The 19,156-nt window shown below is 52.4% G+C and overlaps 10 protein-coding genes across 10 annotated transcripts; 6 read left to right on the forward strand and 4 right to left on the reverse strand.

The window, feature by feature from the left end:
* Nucleotides 1-349: 349 nt before the first annotated feature.
* Nucleotides 350-1,832, forward strand: BD324DRAFT_582487 (putative oxidoreductase C terminal-domain-containing protein; the record flags this gene model as incomplete). The annotated part of the gene is made up of 6 exons (XM_022013561.1): nt 350-506; nt 553-1,068; nt 1,114-1,289; nt 1,336-1,483; nt 1,527-1,721; nt 1,765-1,832. 6 exons carry the CDS (start codon nt 350-352, stop codon nt 1,830-1,832), a joined length of 1,260 nt encoding a protein of 419 aa, XP_021869322.1.
* An 83-nt stretch (nt 1,833-1,915) lies between these two features.
* Nucleotides 1,916-2,918, reverse strand: BD324DRAFT_593545 (P-loop containing nucleoside triphosphate hydrolase protein; the record flags this gene model as incomplete). The annotated part of the gene is made up of 4 exons (XM_022013822.1): nt 2,635-2,918; nt 2,402-2,594; nt 2,037-2,364; nt 1,916-2,001 (listed from the first exon to the last, which is right to left on the reverse strand). Exons 1-4 carry the CDS (start codon nt 2,856-2,858, stop codon nt 1,916-1,918), a joined length of 831 nt encoding a protein of 276 aa, XP_021869323.1. The 5' UTR covers nt 2,859-2,918.
* Nucleotide 2,919: 1 nt separating this feature from the next.
* On the forward strand, nt 2,920-4,454 carry BD324DRAFT_633919 (hypothetical protein). The gene is made up of 8 exons (XM_022016677.1): nt 2,920-3,090; nt 3,138-3,320; nt 3,364-3,417; nt 3,457-3,556; nt 3,614-3,896; nt 3,957-4,094; nt 4,133-4,190; nt 4,232-4,454. The coding sequence occupies exons 1-8, from the start codon at nt 2,994-2,996 to the stop codon at nt 4,237-4,239; spliced, it is 921 nt and encodes a 306-aa protein (XP_021869324.1). The 5' UTR covers nt 2,920-2,993; the 3' UTR covers nt 4,240-4,454.
* An 825-nt stretch (nt 4,455-5,279) lies between these two features.
* Nucleotides 5,280-5,847, forward strand: BD324DRAFT_633921 (hypothetical protein). Its single transcript, XM_022016678.1, has 3 exons — nt 5,280-5,415; nt 5,478-5,556; nt 5,618-5,847. The coding sequence occupies exons 1-3, from the start codon at nt 5,320-5,322 to the stop codon at nt 5,809-5,811; spliced, it is 369 nt and encodes a 122-aa protein (XP_021869325.1). The 5' UTR covers nt 5,280-5,319; the 3' UTR covers nt 5,812-5,847.
* A 432-nt stretch (nt 5,848-6,279) lies between these two features.
* BD324DRAFT_652824 (major facilitator superfamily domain-containing protein) lies at nt 6,280-8,391 on the forward strand (the record flags this gene model as incomplete). Its single annotated transcript, XM_022018560.1, has 6 exons — nt 6,280-6,859; nt 6,909-7,411; nt 7,458-7,742; nt 7,800-8,000; nt 8,046-8,141; nt 8,197-8,391. The coding sequence occupies 6 exons, from the start codon at nt 6,280-6,282 to the stop codon at nt 8,389-8,391; spliced, it is 1,860 nt and encodes a 619-aa protein (XP_021869326.1).
* A 45-nt stretch (nt 8,392-8,436) lies between these two features.
* Nucleotides 8,437-10,971, reverse strand: BD324DRAFT_633924 (dynein light intermediate chain-domain-containing protein). The gene is made up of 10 exons (XM_022016679.1): nt 10,712-10,971; nt 10,382-10,549; nt 10,229-10,323; nt 10,130-10,177; nt 9,988-10,078; nt 9,642-9,938; nt 9,208-9,590; nt 8,812-9,129; nt 8,664-8,753; nt 8,437-8,613 (listed from the first exon to the last, which is right to left on the reverse strand). The coding sequence occupies exons 1-10, from the start codon at nt 10,818-10,820 to the stop codon at nt 8,503-8,505; spliced, it is 1,710 nt and encodes a 569-aa protein (XP_021869327.1). The 5' UTR covers nt 10,821-10,971; the 3' UTR covers nt 8,437-8,502.
* Nucleotides 10,972-11,127: 156 nt separating this feature from the next.
* Nucleotides 11,128-12,582, reverse strand: BD324DRAFT_652826 (hypothetical protein; the record flags this gene model as incomplete). Its single annotated transcript, XM_022018561.1, has 5 exons — nt 11,128-11,544; nt 11,597-12,169; nt 12,218-12,226; nt 12,293-12,321; nt 12,369-12,582. 5 exons carry the CDS (start codon nt 12,580-12,582, stop codon nt 11,128-11,130), a joined length of 1,242 nt encoding a protein of 413 aa, XP_021869328.1.
* Nucleotides 12,583-13,686: 1,104 nt separating this feature from the next.
* On the forward strand, nt 13,687-14,988 carry BD324DRAFT_582778 (protein-tyrosine phosphatase-like protein; the record flags this gene model as incomplete). The annotated part of the gene is made up of 7 exons (XM_022013580.1): nt 13,687-13,840; nt 13,893-13,975; nt 14,026-14,139; nt 14,190-14,284; nt 14,335-14,571; nt 14,615-14,805; nt 14,858-14,988. Coding segments are annotated over 7 exons (1,005 nt in total), but the record flags the coding sequence as incomplete, so codon positions are not given.
* A 1,442-nt stretch (nt 14,989-16,430) lies between these two features.
* On the reverse strand, nt 16,431-17,131 carry BD324DRAFT_603993 (hypothetical protein; the record flags this gene model as incomplete). The annotated part of the gene is made up of 3 exons (XM_022013969.1): nt 16,431-16,600; nt 16,652-16,722; nt 16,779-17,131. 3 exons carry the CDS (start codon nt 17,129-17,131, stop codon nt 16,476-16,478), a joined length of 549 nt encoding a protein of 182 aa, XP_021869330.1. The 3' UTR covers nt 16,431-16,475.
* A 412-nt stretch (nt 17,132-17,543) lies between these two features.
* BD324DRAFT_633930 (hypothetical protein) lies at nt 17,544-19,155 on the forward strand. The gene is made up of 2 exons (XM_022016680.1): nt 17,544-18,541; nt 18,593-19,155. The coding sequence occupies exons 1-2, from the start codon at nt 17,973-17,975 to the stop codon at nt 18,912-18,914; spliced, it is 891 nt and encodes a 296-aa protein (XP_021869331.1). The 5' UTR covers nt 17,544-17,972; the 3' UTR covers nt 18,915-19,155.
* Nucleotide 19,156: the final 1 nt, after the last annotated feature.

Consider the following 19,156-nt stretch of genomic DNA (forward strand, 5'->3'; position numbering starts at 1 on the left):
CGCACCTGCTGCATGGCTGTAGGGCATTGCAAGAAATCTTGCGGGCACCTGGAATCTGACTCAGACCAGATCCACACGACCATGCCCCAAACGATGCGACTCACGACACGCGTCACACGCTGCACTCGCTCGGACCCTCTTCTGGCCTCGGCCTGCCGCAGAGTTGCTCGGTGAACATGGCATGACAATCACGGTGAGAAAAGCTCACCCGGATGACAACAAGATTGGCAGGACAAAATGCCTACGGAAAACAGTGAGCCGAACCGGATCTCACGCAGGCCTGCAACGATTAAATTGGTGGCAGCAGGTCACAAGCAAAGAAGAAGCTCTGGTTAATTCTATAGCAAACATGCGACCAGTACAGCGATACAGATGGTCTACAGGTGGGATTTTGAAGAGCTTCAGGTATGCCTGTACGCTAGCAGAGCCCCCAGAGATACCTTTACCCCGTATTCAGCCAAAGCCCGGTACAGACATGAGGGTCCTTTACATTGGAGCCGGGAACAGTGCGTGACTCACTGCTGAAAATCGATTGATGCTAACCTCCCTTAGTCAACTTTGGCTCAGAGGAAGGTCCATGGAATCATTCTCAACGATTGGAACAGATTCTAGGAGCTCGTCTGAACGTCGTCGGCGTAGTGGATCCCATGACGGCTCGTGCAGAATCAGTTTTGGAGGCCAAACGCTTGACGGTCGCGCGGCCGGCGTACCAGAGAACGACAGTCTTTCCAACCATCCAAGAAGCAGCGAAGGCTTTGTCCTCTAGCCCACCACACATTGTCATCGTTGGCTCTCCGCCTGCGTTCCGCGGTCAAATGCAGCAGCCAAACAATGCCGAAGAGCAACTGTCCACTGCCTTCCCATCGGCTGGCATGTTTGTCGAGAAACCAGTCAGTACAGGGGCTGTGGAGCAGGCAACCATGGTCGGCAAATTCTTAGAATCCCGAAAAGAGAACATTGTCAGTGTAGGGTACATGTTGAGATACTCTGCCGCGGTTCAGAAGATGCAACAGATCATCAAGGACAACGGGCTGACGGTGATGATGACATCAGGGAGATATGTCATGGGTGCGTCGTCAGCATGTGTGATAGAGTGACTAATGGCTCTTGAAGCATACGAGGCCAGTCGGAAGCTCGCATGGTGGAACAAAGCGGTAGACTGTGGACCTATAGTTGAACAAGCGACGCACTTTGTGGATTTGTCTCGATACTTTGGGGGGGAGATCGATCTGCCCAGTATAGCAGCACACTCGATCGAATGGTATGAGCGGCCAGGGCAACTTTCCAAGGTCTGTGGAAACTCTTTGATCCATTGCTTCGCTGACTCGGCTTCAGATCCGAGTGGACGAGTCGAAGATCCCGGAAGATCAACGGATTCCTCGATTCACTTCCGCCACTTGGAAATATGACAAGGGTGCAATCGGTCATCTTGAGCATGGTGTCGCATTGCAAGGCCAGACATTCTCAACCGAATTCACAGTCTGTAAGGGCTCATAAGCTCGATGACACCAAGCTCACAGTCATAGTCGCCGACGGATACCAGATGAAGCTGATTGATCCCTACAACCGCCCTACTCTGTACCTTCGCCAACCTGGATCTGACACTGAGCAGATCATGACGTTTCACGATGACGACCCTTTCCTGTCAGAGATGGCATCCTTCATCGACACCGTCGAGGGGGTTGAGCCAAAGATACCAATCCTGTCGAGCTACGAAGATGGTTCGTGGATCCGCTGCAGAATTCTAGACTAATGTATCAACAGCTGTCAGAACTTACGAAGCAACCTGGAGTATTCGTTGGGCGTCGGAGAAGACAAGGCGCGGAAGATAGACACTACAGATACGGACATTGACCAGATTGAGACGTACATCCCAGGCATCACATGCATTCATTCCTTCTATCACTAAATCTCACTAGATCTCAACGGATACGATTACGTCTGTTGGCGCTAGTCGATGGTTTCTCACCTCCTGATCGTTCAACATATCCGAAGCATCCACTCCATTCTCAGTGAAGCCGTTTGGGTCCGCTTACCTCTGTCGATTGCAGAAAGGAGATCGATAGACACTCCCGCAGCAAGATTGCGTCTTATGACTCGCTCGCGACTGACTGCAGGGTCCACTTCTATCCATACTCGTCTGTCCATCATTTCTGCACATTCTCTCCATCCCGGTCTATCGAAAGCAGTGTAAAGTCCTTCTATCAAGATTATCAGAGCTGTCTCATCGATTGGCACCAAGCCGGGTTCGGGGTCCTTTGTGGCGTGATTGAAAGTTTTGTAGGCGATCTTGGATCCTCCGGAACTCCTCAAACCCTTGAGAAAGTCTAGGTATGAAAGTCGATCGTAAGTGAATGGTGCGCCCTGCAATTCAGTCCACATAGCCCACTGCATGCCTCACCCGTCGCCAGTGAGCCAAAGTCGGATCAGGCATTTTGTCCAAGGTCACACGAGGATAATGCCAACCGTCCAGGCTGACGGTCGCGCAGCGTACCCGGCGACCATCTTCAAGACTTGCTCCTGAAGTCTCTAGCTCTAGGTTGAGCATCGCGCAGAGAGGCCCGACAACCGTGGACTTTCCACAACCAGGAGGTCTTAGCGGGTCAGGTTTCCGATTCTTTTGACCGTGCTCACCCTGCCACAGCAACAAGAAGTCGCCTGGGAGAATCTCTGAAGTGCTCAGTTTTACTGTAAATGATTGCTCTCCGGATACGACAGTCACTGTCTGAACTGTTCAGCGAGCGAATTCGCCAGTGATCGCAGCTGCTCGTCCATCTTGAGCTCGCAATGTCCTGGTCTACAACTGCCACATCCAGAGACAAGGGGCCTTTTCCGAGGATCGGCTGCAGTAATTTCATCACTCGGTCGATTGTAAGCCGAGCCGGTCCGATGAATCCGGATCAGTGATTTCCGTGCGCCGACGCCGGTATATACCAGCTTGCGACCCTGGCATTCACCGTAGGATTACACTTTCTTCCATCCCAACATCGACCATGTCCACCTCTGCTCAAGCCCTGGCAAAGTCTGTGAAGAGTGGAGAGACTCTCCGGGTCGAGAATCTTTTTGAGGTCAAAGGTCGAGTCGCGCTCGGTGAGTTTCGGAGCAAAGACCTCGGACACGTTGCTGAAGAATTCTAGTCACTGGTGGAGGCACAGGTCTTGGACTGATCACTGCCAATGCGTTAGCTGACAATGGCGTCCGAGTGTATATCACGGGGAGACGGCCAGAACCGCTCAAAGCCGCTGCCCGATCGAAAGGAGAGAATGGAGGCGAGATCATTCCCATTGTAGGGGATGCCAGTGACCGTGAAGGTATAAGGAGTGAGTCAAGATGCGGAAGGCAGGCTTTTTACTGACTCTCCAGAGGTCCGTGATGAAATCTCCAAGAAGGAGAAATTCCTCGACATCCTGATAAACAGTGGGCGAGCAAAATACTAGTTTTGTGACTGACCTCAAGATCATGGCGTCTCCCTCCCCCATGCGGATATCAATGCCTGTGAACAGACCCCTGAGGGACTTTCAGAGGAGATGTTTGAGAACGAAGATTTCCCCGTTTGGTGAGCTTGCTCCTCTCCCAGCAACCTAGCTTTTCGGCTGATGGCCTGGGTCTCAAGGGAGCAAATGTACCGAATCAACACGGCCTCGTACCACTTCACGACTTTTGCGTTCCTGCCTCTCCTCGCAGCGGCCAAGTCTGTTGGATGTCGCTCTGAACCTGGAAACATCATCAATATTTCTTCAATGTCCGGAATCACCGTGACTTCTCAGAGGGGACAATTCAATTACAACGCCAGCAAGGCGGCGACTCTCAGTCTTACCAAGATGCAGGCGACAGAGTTTGCCAGACGAAACTTTGGTATTCGAGTCAACTGCGTGGCACCTGGGTACTTTCCCTCGGTACGTCGAATGATATTTGCTCAAGCTGGATCGTTACTGGCTGACGCCGAATTCCACCAGGGCATGACCGTCATCGAACCTGAGAACAATACTGGGTCCGATGCTCACTTTCAAGAATTCCGAACGAAATGGGCGATACCCTTTGGCAGACCTGGTAATGCCGTTGACTATGCTCAGTGTATCATCTCATTGGCTACCGTAAGTGTGGGAAGGAGTGATCACGCTGAGGTGAGCAGAATCAGTACATCACGGGAAGTGAGACAGTCATCGATGGTGGTTGGCTACTGGAATCAGGTGAGTGACGATGAGTCGGTGGGGGTACTGATCGCCTTTAGCGTTCTGAAGGCAACGATGGTGAAGCGCTGATGTTTCTCCGTGACTATGTGCCAGCGAAAAGGATCCTCTCGCACCGCAAATTACCTGCGTAACATTTCGGATCGCTTCCCCTCTGTAGAAAGGATACTGGCATACGCTGTCAGGATCAAATGATGCAACACCGCTACAGACTAGCGGGTCTGATCGGGGATGAAATCTGCGTCCAGGAGAATTGAGTCAACCACTACACCTCATGTTCTGGCCTTTCCATGGCTGCAGCCGATCGCTTGTTGGGAAAAAACAGAGACCGCACCAGACGCTCTTTATCCGCAATTCATCAGTGAGGGGTTGACGCATTCGCAATCCAGAATTCGGCCGCTGATGTTTCCCCTTCCGAACGGACTGATTTCCCAAAACTATGCTTTCAGTTCGAACTTTTCCTTCGAGATCCCATCACATTCGATTGGGTGGTCGTTCTCGACCGTCACGATCGGGTAAGATGCGGATGAGTACTTGTTGCTTCTGTGCAGCCCAATGTGGGGAGGTCTCGCTGACGGACGCGATGTCTAAACTCCCAGCGTGTCACTGGCTCGCTCATTCATCCAATCCAGGTTAGAACAACCCGAACAGCTTGGCCGATTCTATGTCGGTGTCTCCTGTATCTCTTGCGACCTGAACAGGCTCTCACTTGTGAAATGTGGCGAAGTTGTGCCAATTTCGGGCTTCGCACTTGGCCGCTGAGACCACGCTCATCGTATATCTCAGACTCTCACTGCCAGTTCTCACCCGTACTCGTGCCAGAGCTCGGCAGACAATAATTACTCCGATTGTTCACATGCATCGGACGAGAAAAGAAGAGAGTAGCATCCCATGGCTCCCACAGTCATTCCACCCTTCGGCGTCTTGATGTCATTTTTTTCCAGAATTCCAGATATTTTGTACACGGTGTCGGGTTTTCCCAACTCTCTCCTGCAGCATCGACGACGTGTGGACCACCGGGGGGGGGGGGGGGGGGGGGTAAGGGCATTCGTACATATAAGAAATGGCATGCATGGGGAACGTCTACAGCTTTCTCCCATTCTCTTAGAAGAAGCAGCTTCGTCTCACCATGCGCGTGTCCACTATCGCTCTCACTGCCATCTTGGTCACATCGGCTCAAGCCGCTGTACTCGTCGAGCGGGACACATGTTCCAACGGAGTCAAGGTGAGACTCTGGAGATCACCGAGAGGGAACGAAAGAGTGCTGAATGTGCTGACCGATATCAGATCTGCGGGGGTGGTAGTGTCTCGTGCTCTGGTCGTCAATGCACTGCTTGTAACGGGGACAAGTGCTGTACTGTGACTGGTGAGTCTGGCTTCGGTATTTCACCACTTTCAATGAGAAATATTCATACGTTTCCGTGCAGGTCCTTCTGACAATTCGTGCAACCAAGCTACGCCGTGCGTAGACTTTTCGACTTGCACGATCCCGTCCAGCTCTGGCTCTGGTTCAGGTTCTGGATCAGGCTCCAGCTCAGGTTCAGGCTCAGGCTCTGGATCGAGCTCTGGCTCAGGATCCAACTGGAACTTTTGGGAATGGCTGCAGAGTCTTGGCTGGTGAGGACATATGTGGCTAGTTCCTTGGAATGCTTCAAATGGTCCACGATGATTCCATCATGTAGCTTTACTATGGCTCCCGCTCTCTTCCACTAAATGTACTCCATGTGCACATCTGCAAATAGTGATTTGTGCAGTCGCTGTCTCGACGGCTCCCGGCCGGAACCTCCGATGTCCCTTCGGGCTGAAGGTCAAGCCTGACAGCGTTCAGCATGACTCATCTGAGCACCTCTGAGAAGGTCTCGCTACACTCCCTCACGAGGAAAGTCCCTGTAGTCATTGACAAACACCGTGTTGACCCAGCAATGTTTCCATGTTCCAAGGTCTTTGGATCCAACGATGCCATGTTCGGCTTGTTCCGGTTTCGATTACGTACAAATTACCGATTGCAGCCGGACTCGGGCGACTCGTGATTCTTTGAGTCTTCAGCATCAACTATCATTTACAACGACATCCTCGCTCTCCCCAGGTCATGTCCAGCAAGGGCTCCATCAAGGGCGCTGGCTCGGCCAACGAGAGATCCAGACTTCTACCCAATCCAAATCCTACAGTGCGGTATGACACAGAGCGTCCGCTCGAATCCCCAGATTCATTAGCGCCTCCAAACCTCGACGAAATCTTACATCGTAAACGGCCATGGTATCGTTCACTCTTCTCCTTCAACACTGGTCGCAGGGGCCAGCTCGTGCTGACATGTACGAGCATTGGTCTGAGCTCACTTCAAGCAAATGGAGTGTATTGTTGGCCAACATATGGACCCGTCGTCGTGAGACAAATGGAATTGACTGGACCTCAAGCGCAAACCATTGCCGTGGGTGGAATCCTGGGAGTCTACATCATGGCTGCTCCCCTAGGATCATTGACAGATCGCTATGGACCTAGATTTGGCTCCCTCCTATCTGGCGTTCTGGCCGCAGTTGGGTATCTGGGATTCGCGTTCATCCTCAGCGTAGCGGGTCCCGAGACACCATACGTCAATGTGTACCTTACCATTGCGTTTTGTCTCGTCGGTGCCGCGACCGTCGGGTCGTATTTCGCCTGCTTGACGTGTGGTCAGTCGTACTTGTATTCCTCCACAGCTCATTGCTTACCCATCTTTAGCCTCACTCTCCTTCCCTCACTATCCCACACTCTCCCTCTCCGTCCCCCTCAGCTTGCTTGGTCTGTCCTCCCTCTTCCTCAGTTCATTCTCCTCCCTTTCAACCTTTCAATCCCCTGCTCCAAACCCTGAGCTCCTACCTGTACGATTCTTGACCTTCTTGGGAATTCTATGTCCAGCTATCAACCTGTTCTCAGCGATCTTCATGAAAACCATACCGCCCCTTCCTCCAAAGATCAAGCTAGTGACGGATGCACAAAATGACGAAGACTCGGATGCTGAGGAAGAAGCATATGACGCGCTTGCGGAAGCGACCATGGCCATGTCCCAGTCCTTACATCTCGATGAAAGATCCCCTTGGCTTCTCGGAGGTTATGAAGCTGCCCTCGAGGAGGTCGAGGCGATGCAAAAGGGTACGGCGAAACAATGGACAGCGTGGGACCTCGTCAAGGATTGGGAAGGTTTCTGGGCGCTTGGTGTGATACTGGCCTTTTGCATCGGTCCGGTCAGTTCATCACGCTTGGCGAAAGACCACGCTGACCCTGATTCAGTGCGAGACAATTATCGCATCGATCGGGACCATCCTGACATCCTTGTTACCACCTGCGCTCGATGAGCCTGCCCCATCGACCGTTGCTCTCTTCACCAACACCATAATTGTGCTCAATGCTCCAAACGCGCTGACTCTGCGGAACAAGCACGTGTCCATTATCTCCCTTACATCGACTATATCGAGGTTGATCGCGGGCGCTTTAGCAGATTATCTCTGTCCCCCAGTCAAAGCTGTTCCCCGTCGTCCGAGCGACCCATCGACGCCTCTATCCGAAGACGGCGGAGTGAGTAGAGTCAAGTCTGGGGGTCGTATCGGCTTGACTGATCTTGCCCATCATCAGGAACCCCGACCTACACCCCAGACACACAAGTTTATTCGCACTCGCCCAGTCATCATGTACCGATCAGTCTTTGCAGGTATATGCTCCGTCATCCTTGCGATGCTTTTGGCCTGGTGTGCCGGAGTGTTGCAGACCGAGAAGGGATTGTGGGTGCTCAGTGCGGGTGTGGGGACGGCCTATGGCTTCTTGTTCACTTTAAGTGTGAGTCCAGTCGCCATCAAACCTGGCGCTCAAACCTTCCTTTAGCCCGCTATTATCTCTACACATTACGGCCCTTCGTCTTTCGGTCTGGCGTGGGGTATGGTTTCGTACTTTACGGCTCTAGGCTCGGTCCTCTTCTCAGTGCGTGCTCTATTCAGAACCCGGGTCAAATCTCGTGCTGACCTCACCGCTCCAGTACCTCTACGCTTTGACGTCCTCGGCAGTCGCTCGCCAGAGCTCACACCTCCCCTCGACGCTGACAAAAGCCTCGGAAAAGGCCCTGATGTGTTACGGCGCGAAATGTTTCCAGCCGTCCTTGTGGGTAGCAGCTGCGGGCAGTCTTGTCGCCGGCATGGGTTTCATCTGGATCGGCAAGCGATGGCGCGTGTAGCGATAATGACATTCACAGCATCAAGTCGTCATGCATTATTAACCCTTATCCGTGGTGTCTAAGCAGCTGATAAAACTCGCATCCCTTCGCCCTCTGCGCGTTCTGCCAATCCTAGACATCGCCGTTCTGCGACTTTGCAGAAACTTGCGGCGAAGGTGCCAGTTTTGTGCTCGCAGTGGAGCTCGTGCTTGTCTTACCCTTCGTAGCGAGCAGGCCTTGGAACTGATTGGAAGGATGAGCTGTCAAGAAGACATTACCGTGTGACCACTTACAAAGTTGTGCAGGGCTTCATTCGGCACAGCAGTTGTACCGGGATTACCAGGTGACGTAGGTGATAAAGGCCCACCAGGACGAGTAGATTCCTTTGAAGCCTCATCTCAGCGACCCAATCGAGAAGACGCGGGGGGTTTCTTCACTCACTCTCCTGCCGAGCTTTGCGAACCTCTCTTTCAGGTCGTCTGCGCTCCCACCTTCCATCTCAGCCATTGCTTTTTCGACCCCGGGCAGATTGAGTCCACCTGCGCCCATGGGTCCGACAACGCCACTCTCGCTGGTGTTTTGCGTAATGGCGATGGATGGTGACCCAGCATTGGCGGCTGAAGCTGAGACGGCTGCTGCTGCTTGTCTGAAGGAAGCTCGCGGATCTCTATTCGGATCCTTTTGAAGAATGTCCAATTGACGAGCTAGGAACGTTTGCTCAGGCTCGCATGTGGTCGTAATGGCGTGAAGGTCGGTTCGCTGGAAGATCGTCAGCGTTAGTCCGCATATCCTAATCGCAAGTCTTTTAGAGTTTCGTGGTCAATAATCCTGACTCACCTTGGGCTCGCTCTCGATATCCGGGATCATGCCCACCCAAAGATCCTCCAAACCCTCTTCGTCATCTCCCTCCTCCTCACCATCTCTGACCCTTCTCAAGCTGACTTGCCAAGCTTTATTCACTTGGTCAGGGTCAAAGCCTTCTCTGAGAACATTTATTTTCCCCCATGAATCCCATCCTGTAGGGACCATGATGGCATCTCTGTCAAGGACGTTTGCACGATGTGAGAATGGGAATCGGGATGAAGAGGCGGTGGGAAGCGGTGTATCGGAAGTGGGGTTCAGTGGTGGTGGTATGGTGTATAATCTGTGCAGGAGGTATCGACGGAGATTGGTGTAGGTCTGAGGTTGTGTAGGGGCAGTGTAGAACAGTGCAGCGCCATCTGAAAACGCTTCGTGAGCATTACGTTCTTCAACAACGACGACACTCTCACATGCAAGACAGATGGTCCGTAAGACTTGTTGAATCCAATCCGTCCGCTCTTCCCATCCTGCGCCTTTCATACCCATTTCCTCGGCGACATTGTCCATTAAATCGGCCTTGGTGCATACGACGATGATGGGCACGCCATGAGAGTTGAGGATAAGTGTCCCAGGGCCAAGAGGAAGTAACGGGCCAGAGCCATAGGTCGAGGATAATGAAGGAAGGGAGGGGGTCGTGGGACCGGCGGCTGTGGATGGTCCGCTAGCGGTGGGATTCGGTTCAGAATAATGTTGAATGTGGGATTGTACTGTTTCTCATCAGCTCATGGGACCCGGTCACCTTAAGAATTGACACACATCTATCCCTCATCTCTTCGCCTTGACCTCTCGCCGCACTGTCACTCGCCCACCTCTCAACCCAGTCCAACCACATGACGATTTCTTTGACCTATAAATGGGATTAGTTCGGGCATACTGGACGAGTTGGGGATAATCTTACCATAGACGACGGTCTTGTCCAGTCCAGAACAATGACCACTGCTGTGTCCTGCCAGAATGATGAACCTGCATCTACGCATCCCTTGAAGGCAGAACTCACGGCGAAGCTGCTTGGCGGTAAAGAATGCGGGATGAGACGCAACATGGATCGATGAGAGGAAGGGGGGTAAAAGATGGAGATGGGCGGGGCGATGTCTGAGACGATATGATATCAGCGACATGGCCTGCGTGTACGTCAAAAGACCTGACTCACCCTCCTCGCCCGCTTCGTCCTTCACTTCAAGGATATTGTAACCCATAGCTAAGACTGGGCTAGGTTTGACTGGCTGGGCCACCTTTTGCCTCTGTTTGCGCCTCGATGAAGATCCGGACGCTTCGACGAGCTGATCTATGAGATGCCGCCGACCATGCTTCTTCTCGGCTGTGAGTGAGGGATGGCAGCGTCAGCAATCTTCGCTCCATATTATCACATCCCACATCATCGTGAGACTTCTCCGAAAGGCAGGCCATGAATATGACGTTCGATATCGTTTTTCTCATCGCTGTCGTAGCGATCCAATCAAGCCACCACGCTCAGACTCACAGAGCACAATCACATTCTTCCTCCTATAAGTATCCCTTCCCGCTGTGGACCTGTCTGCGCTCCTGAGAATATCCGACCAGATGTCTGTGCTGGAGGATTCCGCGGTCATGGTGAGCGTTGTGACGGCAGCGCGCGAGTAGGTAGCAAGTGTGTATCGTATGCGAAGACGTATCTGACCAAAAGCTGCACCTTTGCTGCGCTCCAATCCGCTTCCACGCTCTTCTGCTGTTGCCCAACGTTGAAGCTGTCATGAACTGATCTCGCTCGATCACATCCCGAAAGTCATTCCATACGGTCGTTTATTTTTGACGCGACGCGGAGCTAGTGTGGCGGAAACATGGGATCATGGCGGAGTCATTTAGACAATATGAGTCTTCGGCATAGCGAGCTCAGGACATGCATGAAGCGACTCAAAACTAGATCATACTAGCTTTCATCTGCTCTGGAGATGGACCTAGACCCAAACGATGAAAAATCTGGACGATTGGTGAAGAATTGGGATCTTTGGCTAATGAATCTCTCATCGCTCCGGCCCAGCCAGAGGACCACTCGTGGGCGACCATCGGTCGACTCAGGACAAAGACAGTGGCCCACGTCCAGATCATGCCTGAGAATCCGGATACTTTCCGCCCAGTATACTTGTAGTACCCTCTTTCAAGTATGCAGCAGACCCCTTGGCCGAGATAGAAAAGGAGGTATGGCCAAGCTGGATAAATGGTATGGTGAACAGGGTAGTAGGTCACGAGGTGGTATAATGCGGAGATGAAGAAAATGGTTAGGATGTGAAGTGGGCGATTGAACGCAAATGGCTTGGCTAGAAGGAGGTAGAAGTCCTGCCGGGGGTTATACAATTGATCATTGAAGACACAAGGGATCTCGACTCACCCGGTTGGTCTGATGCCATCGTTTTCCCCACAAATCATTCAAACTAGTCGCTCTGAAGATGTTCACCGTCAATCTTGGCCATTCTTCCGGTATATAGACTCCAGTAGCTATTCCCAAAAAGGCGATAGCATCCCAGACGACCACAAAGCCAGCAGTCTCTTGAACAAAGAGACACAGTGTCCAGAACATGTTCACCGCAAAGGCAGGCACGCCCCACTGTTTCGAAAGTGTTTCACACCATTGATGGTAGTCTCCTCCGACTCCGTTGGGCGATCCGAACGACTTTGGAGCGAGGAGGAAAGCAGGGTAAGACGCCAGGTCAAAGACCATTGTATTGAGGATGAAGAAGAGCCAGTGAGTCAATGCTCGACGAAGTGGAACGTATCGACCCGGGAAACGTTTCAGAGGTCCAGAGAATGGAGCGATATTGACGTGTCTGCTCTCGTTGAGAAGGAGATCAAACGCTTTGAATGCGGTCGAACGCCGAAGACGGGGCCAAAGGACTTGCCGGGGCAGGGGATGATACCGCGGAGGGGTCGGGGAGAAGGCCCAGCGGGTCCCGGCGCCAATATTCTGTAAAGTGTAAGGATGTCAAGACACCTAAGGACACCAAAGGCTCACAAACATCATCTGGTGTGACCTTGACCGTCAGCGACTGGCTCTTCGCCGCGATTCCGCGCTGCCCTCCATACTCACCGTGGTCAATCCCACCCGCATGGAGTGGACTGAGAGAGATGTTAGTCTCAGCCTGGAGCACATCTCTCTGACTTACCCAGCCCAATGCGTATGGTCAGAGTGGTCCACATGAAGGCCATGATACCTATCGGCCAGAGACCCATCCGCAGGAGCCGAGTATTCGGCAGATGAACGAGGTAGCATATGGAATAAGGGACGGAGAAAGCAAGGAAAGTGACCCAAATAGGTGTCTGCCGTTCCAGATGAGGCTGTATGCTGGTCAGCCAGTCTGAAGGTATCATCTGAGGCATGCTGAGTTGAGCCGATGCAACAACGTGTAAAGACCAAACAAAAGATGCACCAAAATGACGATATTTCGGCTTTGAGGTTGTGCCAATTTTCGGAGGCCGATAGACCGGAGCGAGGGGGCGTCGTTTCGGGGAACCCACGGCGTCCAGAAGCCCTGTTCAAGATGGGGAGCTCGAATGTGTGCATGACATCGCCAGCGATAATGGAATAATGGCACTGGATCCCGTGTGAGCTCTCTCCATGCATGAGCTCGAGGAGTACCAAGGGATCGATCTGCTGCTGCCGCTGCCGTCGCCGCCTTAATCCCGACAATGGAGACCAAGGCACGGGGATCTTGTCCGGTATGCTTCCAATATTCGCTCTGGGATTGGCACACGATGTATCGACGAGTTCGAGCGAGTCTTGTGGCGAGCAGACTGTGTATAGGCTCATCAGAATGTGCCCTAATACGTTGGTGCTCGCCATCCTACAAGGCCATGCTCGCTGCTGGCCCGTTGGGAGCTGCGCATTGATCGCTTGGAGCGAAGAGAGGTGTCCCTTTGAGTGAACACGCTATTTCAACGCTGTTCTGTGTTCTCTCTCAACTCTACTTCATCCCCCCCTTCTCATCCTCCTTCTACTCATCATCATCGTCACTACTACTCTCACAACTCAGTCCAATGACACCTCCTCCATCCTAGTAGACCTTCACAGAAAGGTCAGCTGACCGCGCCAAGACACATCCCTTCTGCCCTCTCCGCCCGTGCCTCGCGACGTTGTATCGAGCCCTTGCTTCGTCTCAGCGACGAAGAGGTGGAGAGGAAGGTATGCTCTGAAACTTACCCGTATTCTCAACCAACGTGTTCTTCTAGCATCTGGTCTGGCCATCTCCTAACCTCCCCCCCCCCTTACCAAACCCCTCCTCCCTCGACCTCTAAACCCACCCGGCCATTCGTCATGTCTTCCTCGCTCACCCGTCGCTTCCCAAATCCCGTCGCTGTATTCACAGAATCATTCGTCTTCTCCACTCTCACCTCAGGAGAAGTTGCTATGGGGAAGCAATATCCGTATGCCCACCCACAGACTGGGAAAGCATGTCTGGTGTTATCTCGTGAGTGTGACGGGACATGGTGACCCTGTCAGGCAAATTCTCACGCTGGATATCGTCCAACACAGTCGATGAAGAAATGCACTACATGCCATTTGCTCAAGATTATGGACCCCTGAATCTCGCTTATACCTTCAAAGCGTGTCTGATGATTCATGAGAAGTACAGAGTGAGTTTCTGCGTTGACTCGTCATGTCAAGCTCACATAAGTCAAGGCCAGCGAAGACAAGCTCAAGACAGTCTGCGTGTACACCTTACCAAACTCTAGGCGCAAAGCCAACATTGCCCTTATGGTCTCCCTGTACTTTGTGAGCTCCTGACTGGCCCATGCCGAAGCTCCCTGACCCCGCCACATCAGCTCATCGTATGGCATTGGCAGCCGTCCGCTGCGTTTGCCCCGCTTGCTCATATGGAGTTCAGACTATTCAGAGATGCCAGCAGCGGCCAAATGGACTTTGGTCTCTCTATCCAGGTGGGCTATGATTCCCGTCGTCGGTTTGTCATCAGCTCATGCAACCACAGGACATACTCTGGGGCGTCTACAAGGCGATCAATTTCGATTTGTTGGATCTAGAACACTTTGATCCTCGCTATTATCGGTACTATGAGACAGTCGAGTGAGCTTCTGTTTCCTACAGGACTTCACAAGCTCATGGTGTACCTTTAGCAACGGTGATCTCAACATCCTCGGTCCTTTCATCCCCTTCGCATCGCCGATGGATCCCAAATGGATCGAAGCGTCTCGGTCTGAAAAGAACAAACATGCAGAGGACATCGACAAGGCAGCCTCTCTTACAAAGAGTCTGATTGAAACTGCACAAAATCGGAGACACGCATACAGATGTATTCTGGAGGTATTCCAGGAACAGCTAGTTGGGCTCGTAGTCAGACTCAATGAGGACCTGTGAGTCGATCGTGCTTAGCCACAGCCCAGCTCATTGGCCCAGATACGATCGAAAGACCTTCCTAGAATTCGGAATGGAACACGTCGATCTGTACTTTGACGATGGTTCCAATCCGACAGACGAGATCGTCGAGCGATTCATCGGAATGGCCGAAGAATTCATCGAGAGACGTAGGCAGAAAGTGGCGGTACACTGCAAAGCTGGCCTTGGAAGGACCGGCGTACTCATCGGAGGTGAGCTATCTCGTCTCGACCTTCACCTGATATTTGAGCTCACACTAATCAGCGTACTTGATATACAAGTATCAGTTCACCGCCACGGAAGTTATCGGCTACATGCGCCTCGTGCGACCTGGCATGGTCGTTGGACCCCAGCAGCAGTACATGGTGGAGAATCAGATGAAGTGGGCCGGCTGGGTGAGCTTGATGATGTATGCCGAGCTGACAATGCAGGCCGCTCGAGATGCACTTACACGTGATATGGCCCGGCAGACTTTGAACCCACCTATAAGTCAACTCGCCACACCGCCAATGGAGAGTGATGAGCCAACTCTGGGTCTAGCTCTCATCGACGATTGCCTCTCGAGCGAAAACGAGGTCTCACATCTGCTGTCAGGGCGGTCTGCACTGGAGATGCCAGTAGGCAGTGGAATGACTCGTCCAAGTACGGTCAGCGTCGCCAACGCTCAGAGTAAAGATGGTGACGCCATTGGGCAACCGAGAAAGTCTCCAAGTCGGGCTCCCATCCGAAAAGAGGAGAATGGAGACAGCGCACCCCCCACCCCTGACGAGATTCGGATCAAGACACCCAGTCCGGTTGCCTCTGACGAGCTCGAATCCGGCTCCATGCGAGGAACAAAACGCGATGCGACTCGTCTACCCGTCAGTCAACCATCGACAGACTCCAGCAGTGGTGCATCGAGTCGTCTTTTGGCCATCCAGTCTCTTAGTCGATCCGACTCTGTTGTCAGCTTGGCCTCGTCTCATGGATCAGCGAATGATCGTCCGACGAAACGACGTGGTGTGCCTGAAGTCTCCTCGAACCCATTGTCGAGTCATCACCCGATCGAGAGCACGGGACTGAGTTCTCCACCTCCCAGTCGAGAAGGCTCGCCCATGGAGAACAGCCTATCTCAGGACACTAGGCTGCCACTCTCTCCGTCCAGGATCGCCAACAAGCTCCGACGAAGAGTTAGCCCGTCACCCCAGCTGAAGCCGGATCGAGTGGCACAAGGCGACTACAATGCCCTCAGATCTCCACCCCCAAGCGCCATCCCCATTTCTCAGGGCATGCGATCTCAGCTGAAGCAGCCGACCGTCTACACGTCTCGACGGATTGCGTCCAGCTCGCCAAAAGCCGACTCCGCGTCGCGGAAGGAAAAAACTCCGATTCCATCACCGACGAGAGATGGCCATAAACGCACGGTAGACCCAGGTCAGCGAACACCTGATATTGCAAGGAGCCGACGAGCTATGGACCTTGGGCCCGGCGAAGTGGATCGAGGTCAATTCAGTCCGCGACGAATTGGAGTGACAATGACGCCCCCACGCTTTGCTCGCGAATTCATTTCTCGTATGGGGAACGGGACATCGAGAGGACCGTGATCGATGTCATTGCACGGTATACGACAAGCACGGCCTATTTTTCAGCTTGACTATGGAGATATATATAACATCTTGTACATACGAACTTGACGATATTGACGATGGATTACGCACACGACAAATTTGCACATCTGATCAATGGATGACGGGTCTGTGTATCTCGGGGAGCTGGCCAGGAGTGACGACAGAGGGTTCAAAAGACATATGCCATACATCACGAGGAGGCGATGAGGACGGCGTATGGTTGGTCTCATACATGTGTCATGCATTATCATGAAGTAATGGGCGATGCAAGTATGTCATATTCCCTCTTTCGCTTCCCATGACACGCCACATCCACAACTGCCGCCCTGCTTTGCTTGTGGGTTGTTCATGAGCTGAAAGGAGGATCCAATGAGTTCAGAGCCGTAGTGGAGAGTGGAGCCTGGATAAGATTATAAGAATGACGTGTAAGGAAGACGCGATGAATGCTCACCCTTGAGCAGTCTCAATGATATCAAGTCGACGACGACAGGGATACAGTCGATTCCCTGCGGCTGCATCACGCTATGCAGCATATCAGCGTGGGCACCAAGGGAGACGAAACACAAGTAATAGCTCACTAGTCGTCGACATTTCGCTCCTCGGTCAATGCCATGGTATATTGATATCCATGACATCCACCATTATCCACGCCTACTCTCAATGCCAAACCTTTTGCGAGGACCTCTGGCGATTCCTTTGAAGTGATCTTGACCAGCTGACGGATCGACGAAGGTGTTATGTCGAGGACAGCTTGATCCGGAGGGATCAACGCGATGTCATCGTCAAAGTACCCTTCGTTCTTGATGGCTTCGAGGGATGGAGGAGTAACTTTTATTCGAGATCGAGAGGATGAGCCTGATGATATGGAGGAGGGAGGTGGAGGAGAGGAAGAGGAGGAGGAGGAGGAGGAGGACTGAGAGAACGTCGGCATGATAGTTGCGTATGTCCTAGAAATGAGCGGAGGGGTAGAAGTCTGGGTAGATGAAATAGTCCGGGACGGACCGATGAAGGAGCATGGTGTGTAAGATGACAAAGAGCGTTGAGTGAGGCGGCGATGTGCAGGTTTCCATGATCGTAGAGCTTCGCGTTCTGACAACATCAAGAGTTTGCCAGCAGTAGTAGCTCTAGCTGCCCTCGATAGACAGGCTGCGCAGACCATCTTTGCAGGCTGATTCGTGTCAGTCGACCCTTCCCGTGAGATGAATGAATGGATGGATGGATGAATGAGCATTTCATGCCAATCGGTATTTCAGCTTCGCACCGGAACCCCCAATCGAAGGGTATGACGTGGTATAAAACCCGTCACCTTATCAGAATGGGCTTTTGCCACTCTACGCTAATCGGATCACCACGCCACACGTCTCTATTCTTTGTTGATCGACCTTTATCTCCACTGTGACCCTTGAGAACAAGCAACGTAGTACAACAGGATCACATCTTGAAGAAGCTCAGGCAGGTCTCCTCACCACATCGAATCAACCGGCATGAAAGTCTCCCTCGCATTGGTCGCAGCGCTGGGTAAGTAGCATATTTCCACTTCAACCGAGAGAACTCTTGTTGACGTTGGTGGATCCTTTCTTGATCCTTTCATCCGTCTCGGTTTAACGATCTCATTGCCATCACCCACAGCCGCTAGCACTCCCGCACTGTCTATCAGCATTCTTTCCGGACCTCAGATCGACGAGCTACTCAACCATGGTCCAGTCCCACCGACTCACGAGAAATCTATCGTAAAAACTGGCTGGCATAGCGTCAAAGCCTATGTAGACAGTATGAGGAAACCCAAAGCTGTCAACCCATGCCGCGGATCTGCGGCCTCCTTGCAAGTCGCCCGCGTCCACGGTAATGCCGGTCCTTCTGCTTATTTCCCTTTCCCTGGACCCATTGGCTCCCTCCTGTCTCACTTGGGTCTCACACCCGGACAGAAGGCGGAAGAAGACCACCATCGATCTCATATCCACATGGAGGTCATTTCGACTATCAAGGATCAAGTCGCTTCGCACAAGGAGTCAGTCGAGTCGTTCAAAAACCGTCTCGAAGACATGATTCACCATGTCGAATCGGAGTCAATTCCCTTGATGGAAGGTGGAATCGTCAAGATTATGCCTATTTTCAATAACTTTGGTGATCTCGAATCCCCAGAGAACGTTCATCACAAGCAAGCGGTCCAGCATCCCAAATTTAGGACGGGACACTGGGATCCCGACCACGAGAGGAAATTACGGATTGCAGAGTGGGACGCTATGGCTGGAAAGGATGGTATCAAGGCCGTGCATCACAGCCATCATGGCCATCATCATGCCGCTTACCCTCACAGAAAGGGAAGATCATTTGGATGCAGGTGAGCACGGAGAGACCTATCCTCCCATACATTTTCTGATTTCGTTGGTAGACTCAACCATGCTCTCAAGTCTCTCAAGCCCGCCGAATCTCTCAGTCTCGCGTTTGTTCTTGGGGCTGGAATTGGATCTCTCCTTCATCTTTTTTTCATGGTTCTCCTTTTGACCATTCGTCGACTGCGCGGAGGATCGTGTGCGGAACGCAAAGCCGCCAGACGAGAGAGGCGAGCAGCTAAAGCGGAGCGAAGAGCCGCCCGAAAGGCCGCCAAGGCAGCTGGTAAGAAGGGAGGTGTGAGACTCGAGAGCGGGGACGAGGACGAAGTATTGCCCGCGTACGGGGAAGAGGAACACGAACGACTCGTCGAGAAGGCCTAAGAGTCGAGCAAGTACGAGTCAGCTCGACTCACGGTCCTCGATTTCCTCCACTTTGTGCCCTCTGCACTGTGAACATCATATCATCGATCCATCCATCCAGCCTGTATTGTAGAGTGTCACGATATCCCATGCCCCATTTGTAGATCTATACCACGACAACAGAGATGAAGTATGCAGACGTTTGACAAGAAAGCACCACTTTGGAGCTCGAGTCTAGTGCCACAAGTCTTTTCAACCGCGAA

The sequence above is a fragment of the Kockovaella imperatae genome (genome assembly GCF_002102565.1).
Source record: "Kockovaella imperatae strain NRRL Y-17943 chromosome Unknown BD324scaffold_12, whole genome shotgun sequence".
Taxonomy (NCBI): Eukaryota; Fungi; Basidiomycota; class Tremellomycetes; order Tremellales; family Cuniculitremaceae; genus Kockovaella; species Kockovaella imperatae.

Coding starts and splice junctions, on each gene's coding strand:
- BD324DRAFT_633919 (XM_022016677.1), top strand. CDS start 2,994: ATGTCCACCTCTGCTCAAGCCCTGGCAAAGTCTGTGAAGAGTGGAGAG. Junction 3,321..3,363: donor TGACCGTGAAGGTATAAGGA/GTGAGTCAAGAT, acceptor CTGACTCTCCAG/AGGTCCGTGATGAAATCTCC. Junction 3,557..3,613: donor AACGAAGATTTCCCCGTTTG/GTGAGCTTGCTC, acceptor CTGGGTCTCAAG/GGAGCAAATGTACCGAATCA.
- BD324DRAFT_633921 (XM_022016678.1), top strand. CDS start 5,320: ATGCGCGTGTCCACTATCGCTCTCACTGCCATCTTGGTCACATCGGCT. Junction 5,416..5,477: donor CATGTTCCAACGGAGTCAAG/GTGAGACTCTGG, acceptor GACCGATATCAG/ATCTGCGGGGGTGGTAGTGT. Junction 5,557..5,617: donor CAAGTGCTGTACTGTGACTG/GTGAGTCTGGCT, acceptor GTTTCCGTGCAG/GTCCTTCTGACAATTCGTGC.
- BD324DRAFT_633924 (XM_022016679.1), bottom strand. CDS start 10,820: ATGACCGCGGAATCCTCCAGCACAGACATCTGGTCGGATATTCTCAGG. Junction 10,324..10,381: donor GGACGAAGCGGGCGAGGAGG/GTGAGTCAGGTC, acceptor ATATCGTCTCAG/ACATCGCCCCGCCCATCTCC. Junction 9,130..9,207: donor ATATCGAGAGCGAGCCCAAG/GTGAGTCAGGAT, acceptor ACGATCTTCCAG/CGAACCGACCTTCACGCCAT.
- BD324DRAFT_633930 (XM_022016680.1), top strand. CDS start 17,973: ATGAGGAAACCCAAAGCTGTCAACCCATGCCGCGGATCTGCGGCCTCC. Junction 18,542..18,592: donor GGAAGATCATTTGGATGCAG/GTGAGCACGGAG, acceptor TTTCGTTGGTAG/ACTCAACCATGCTCTCAAGT.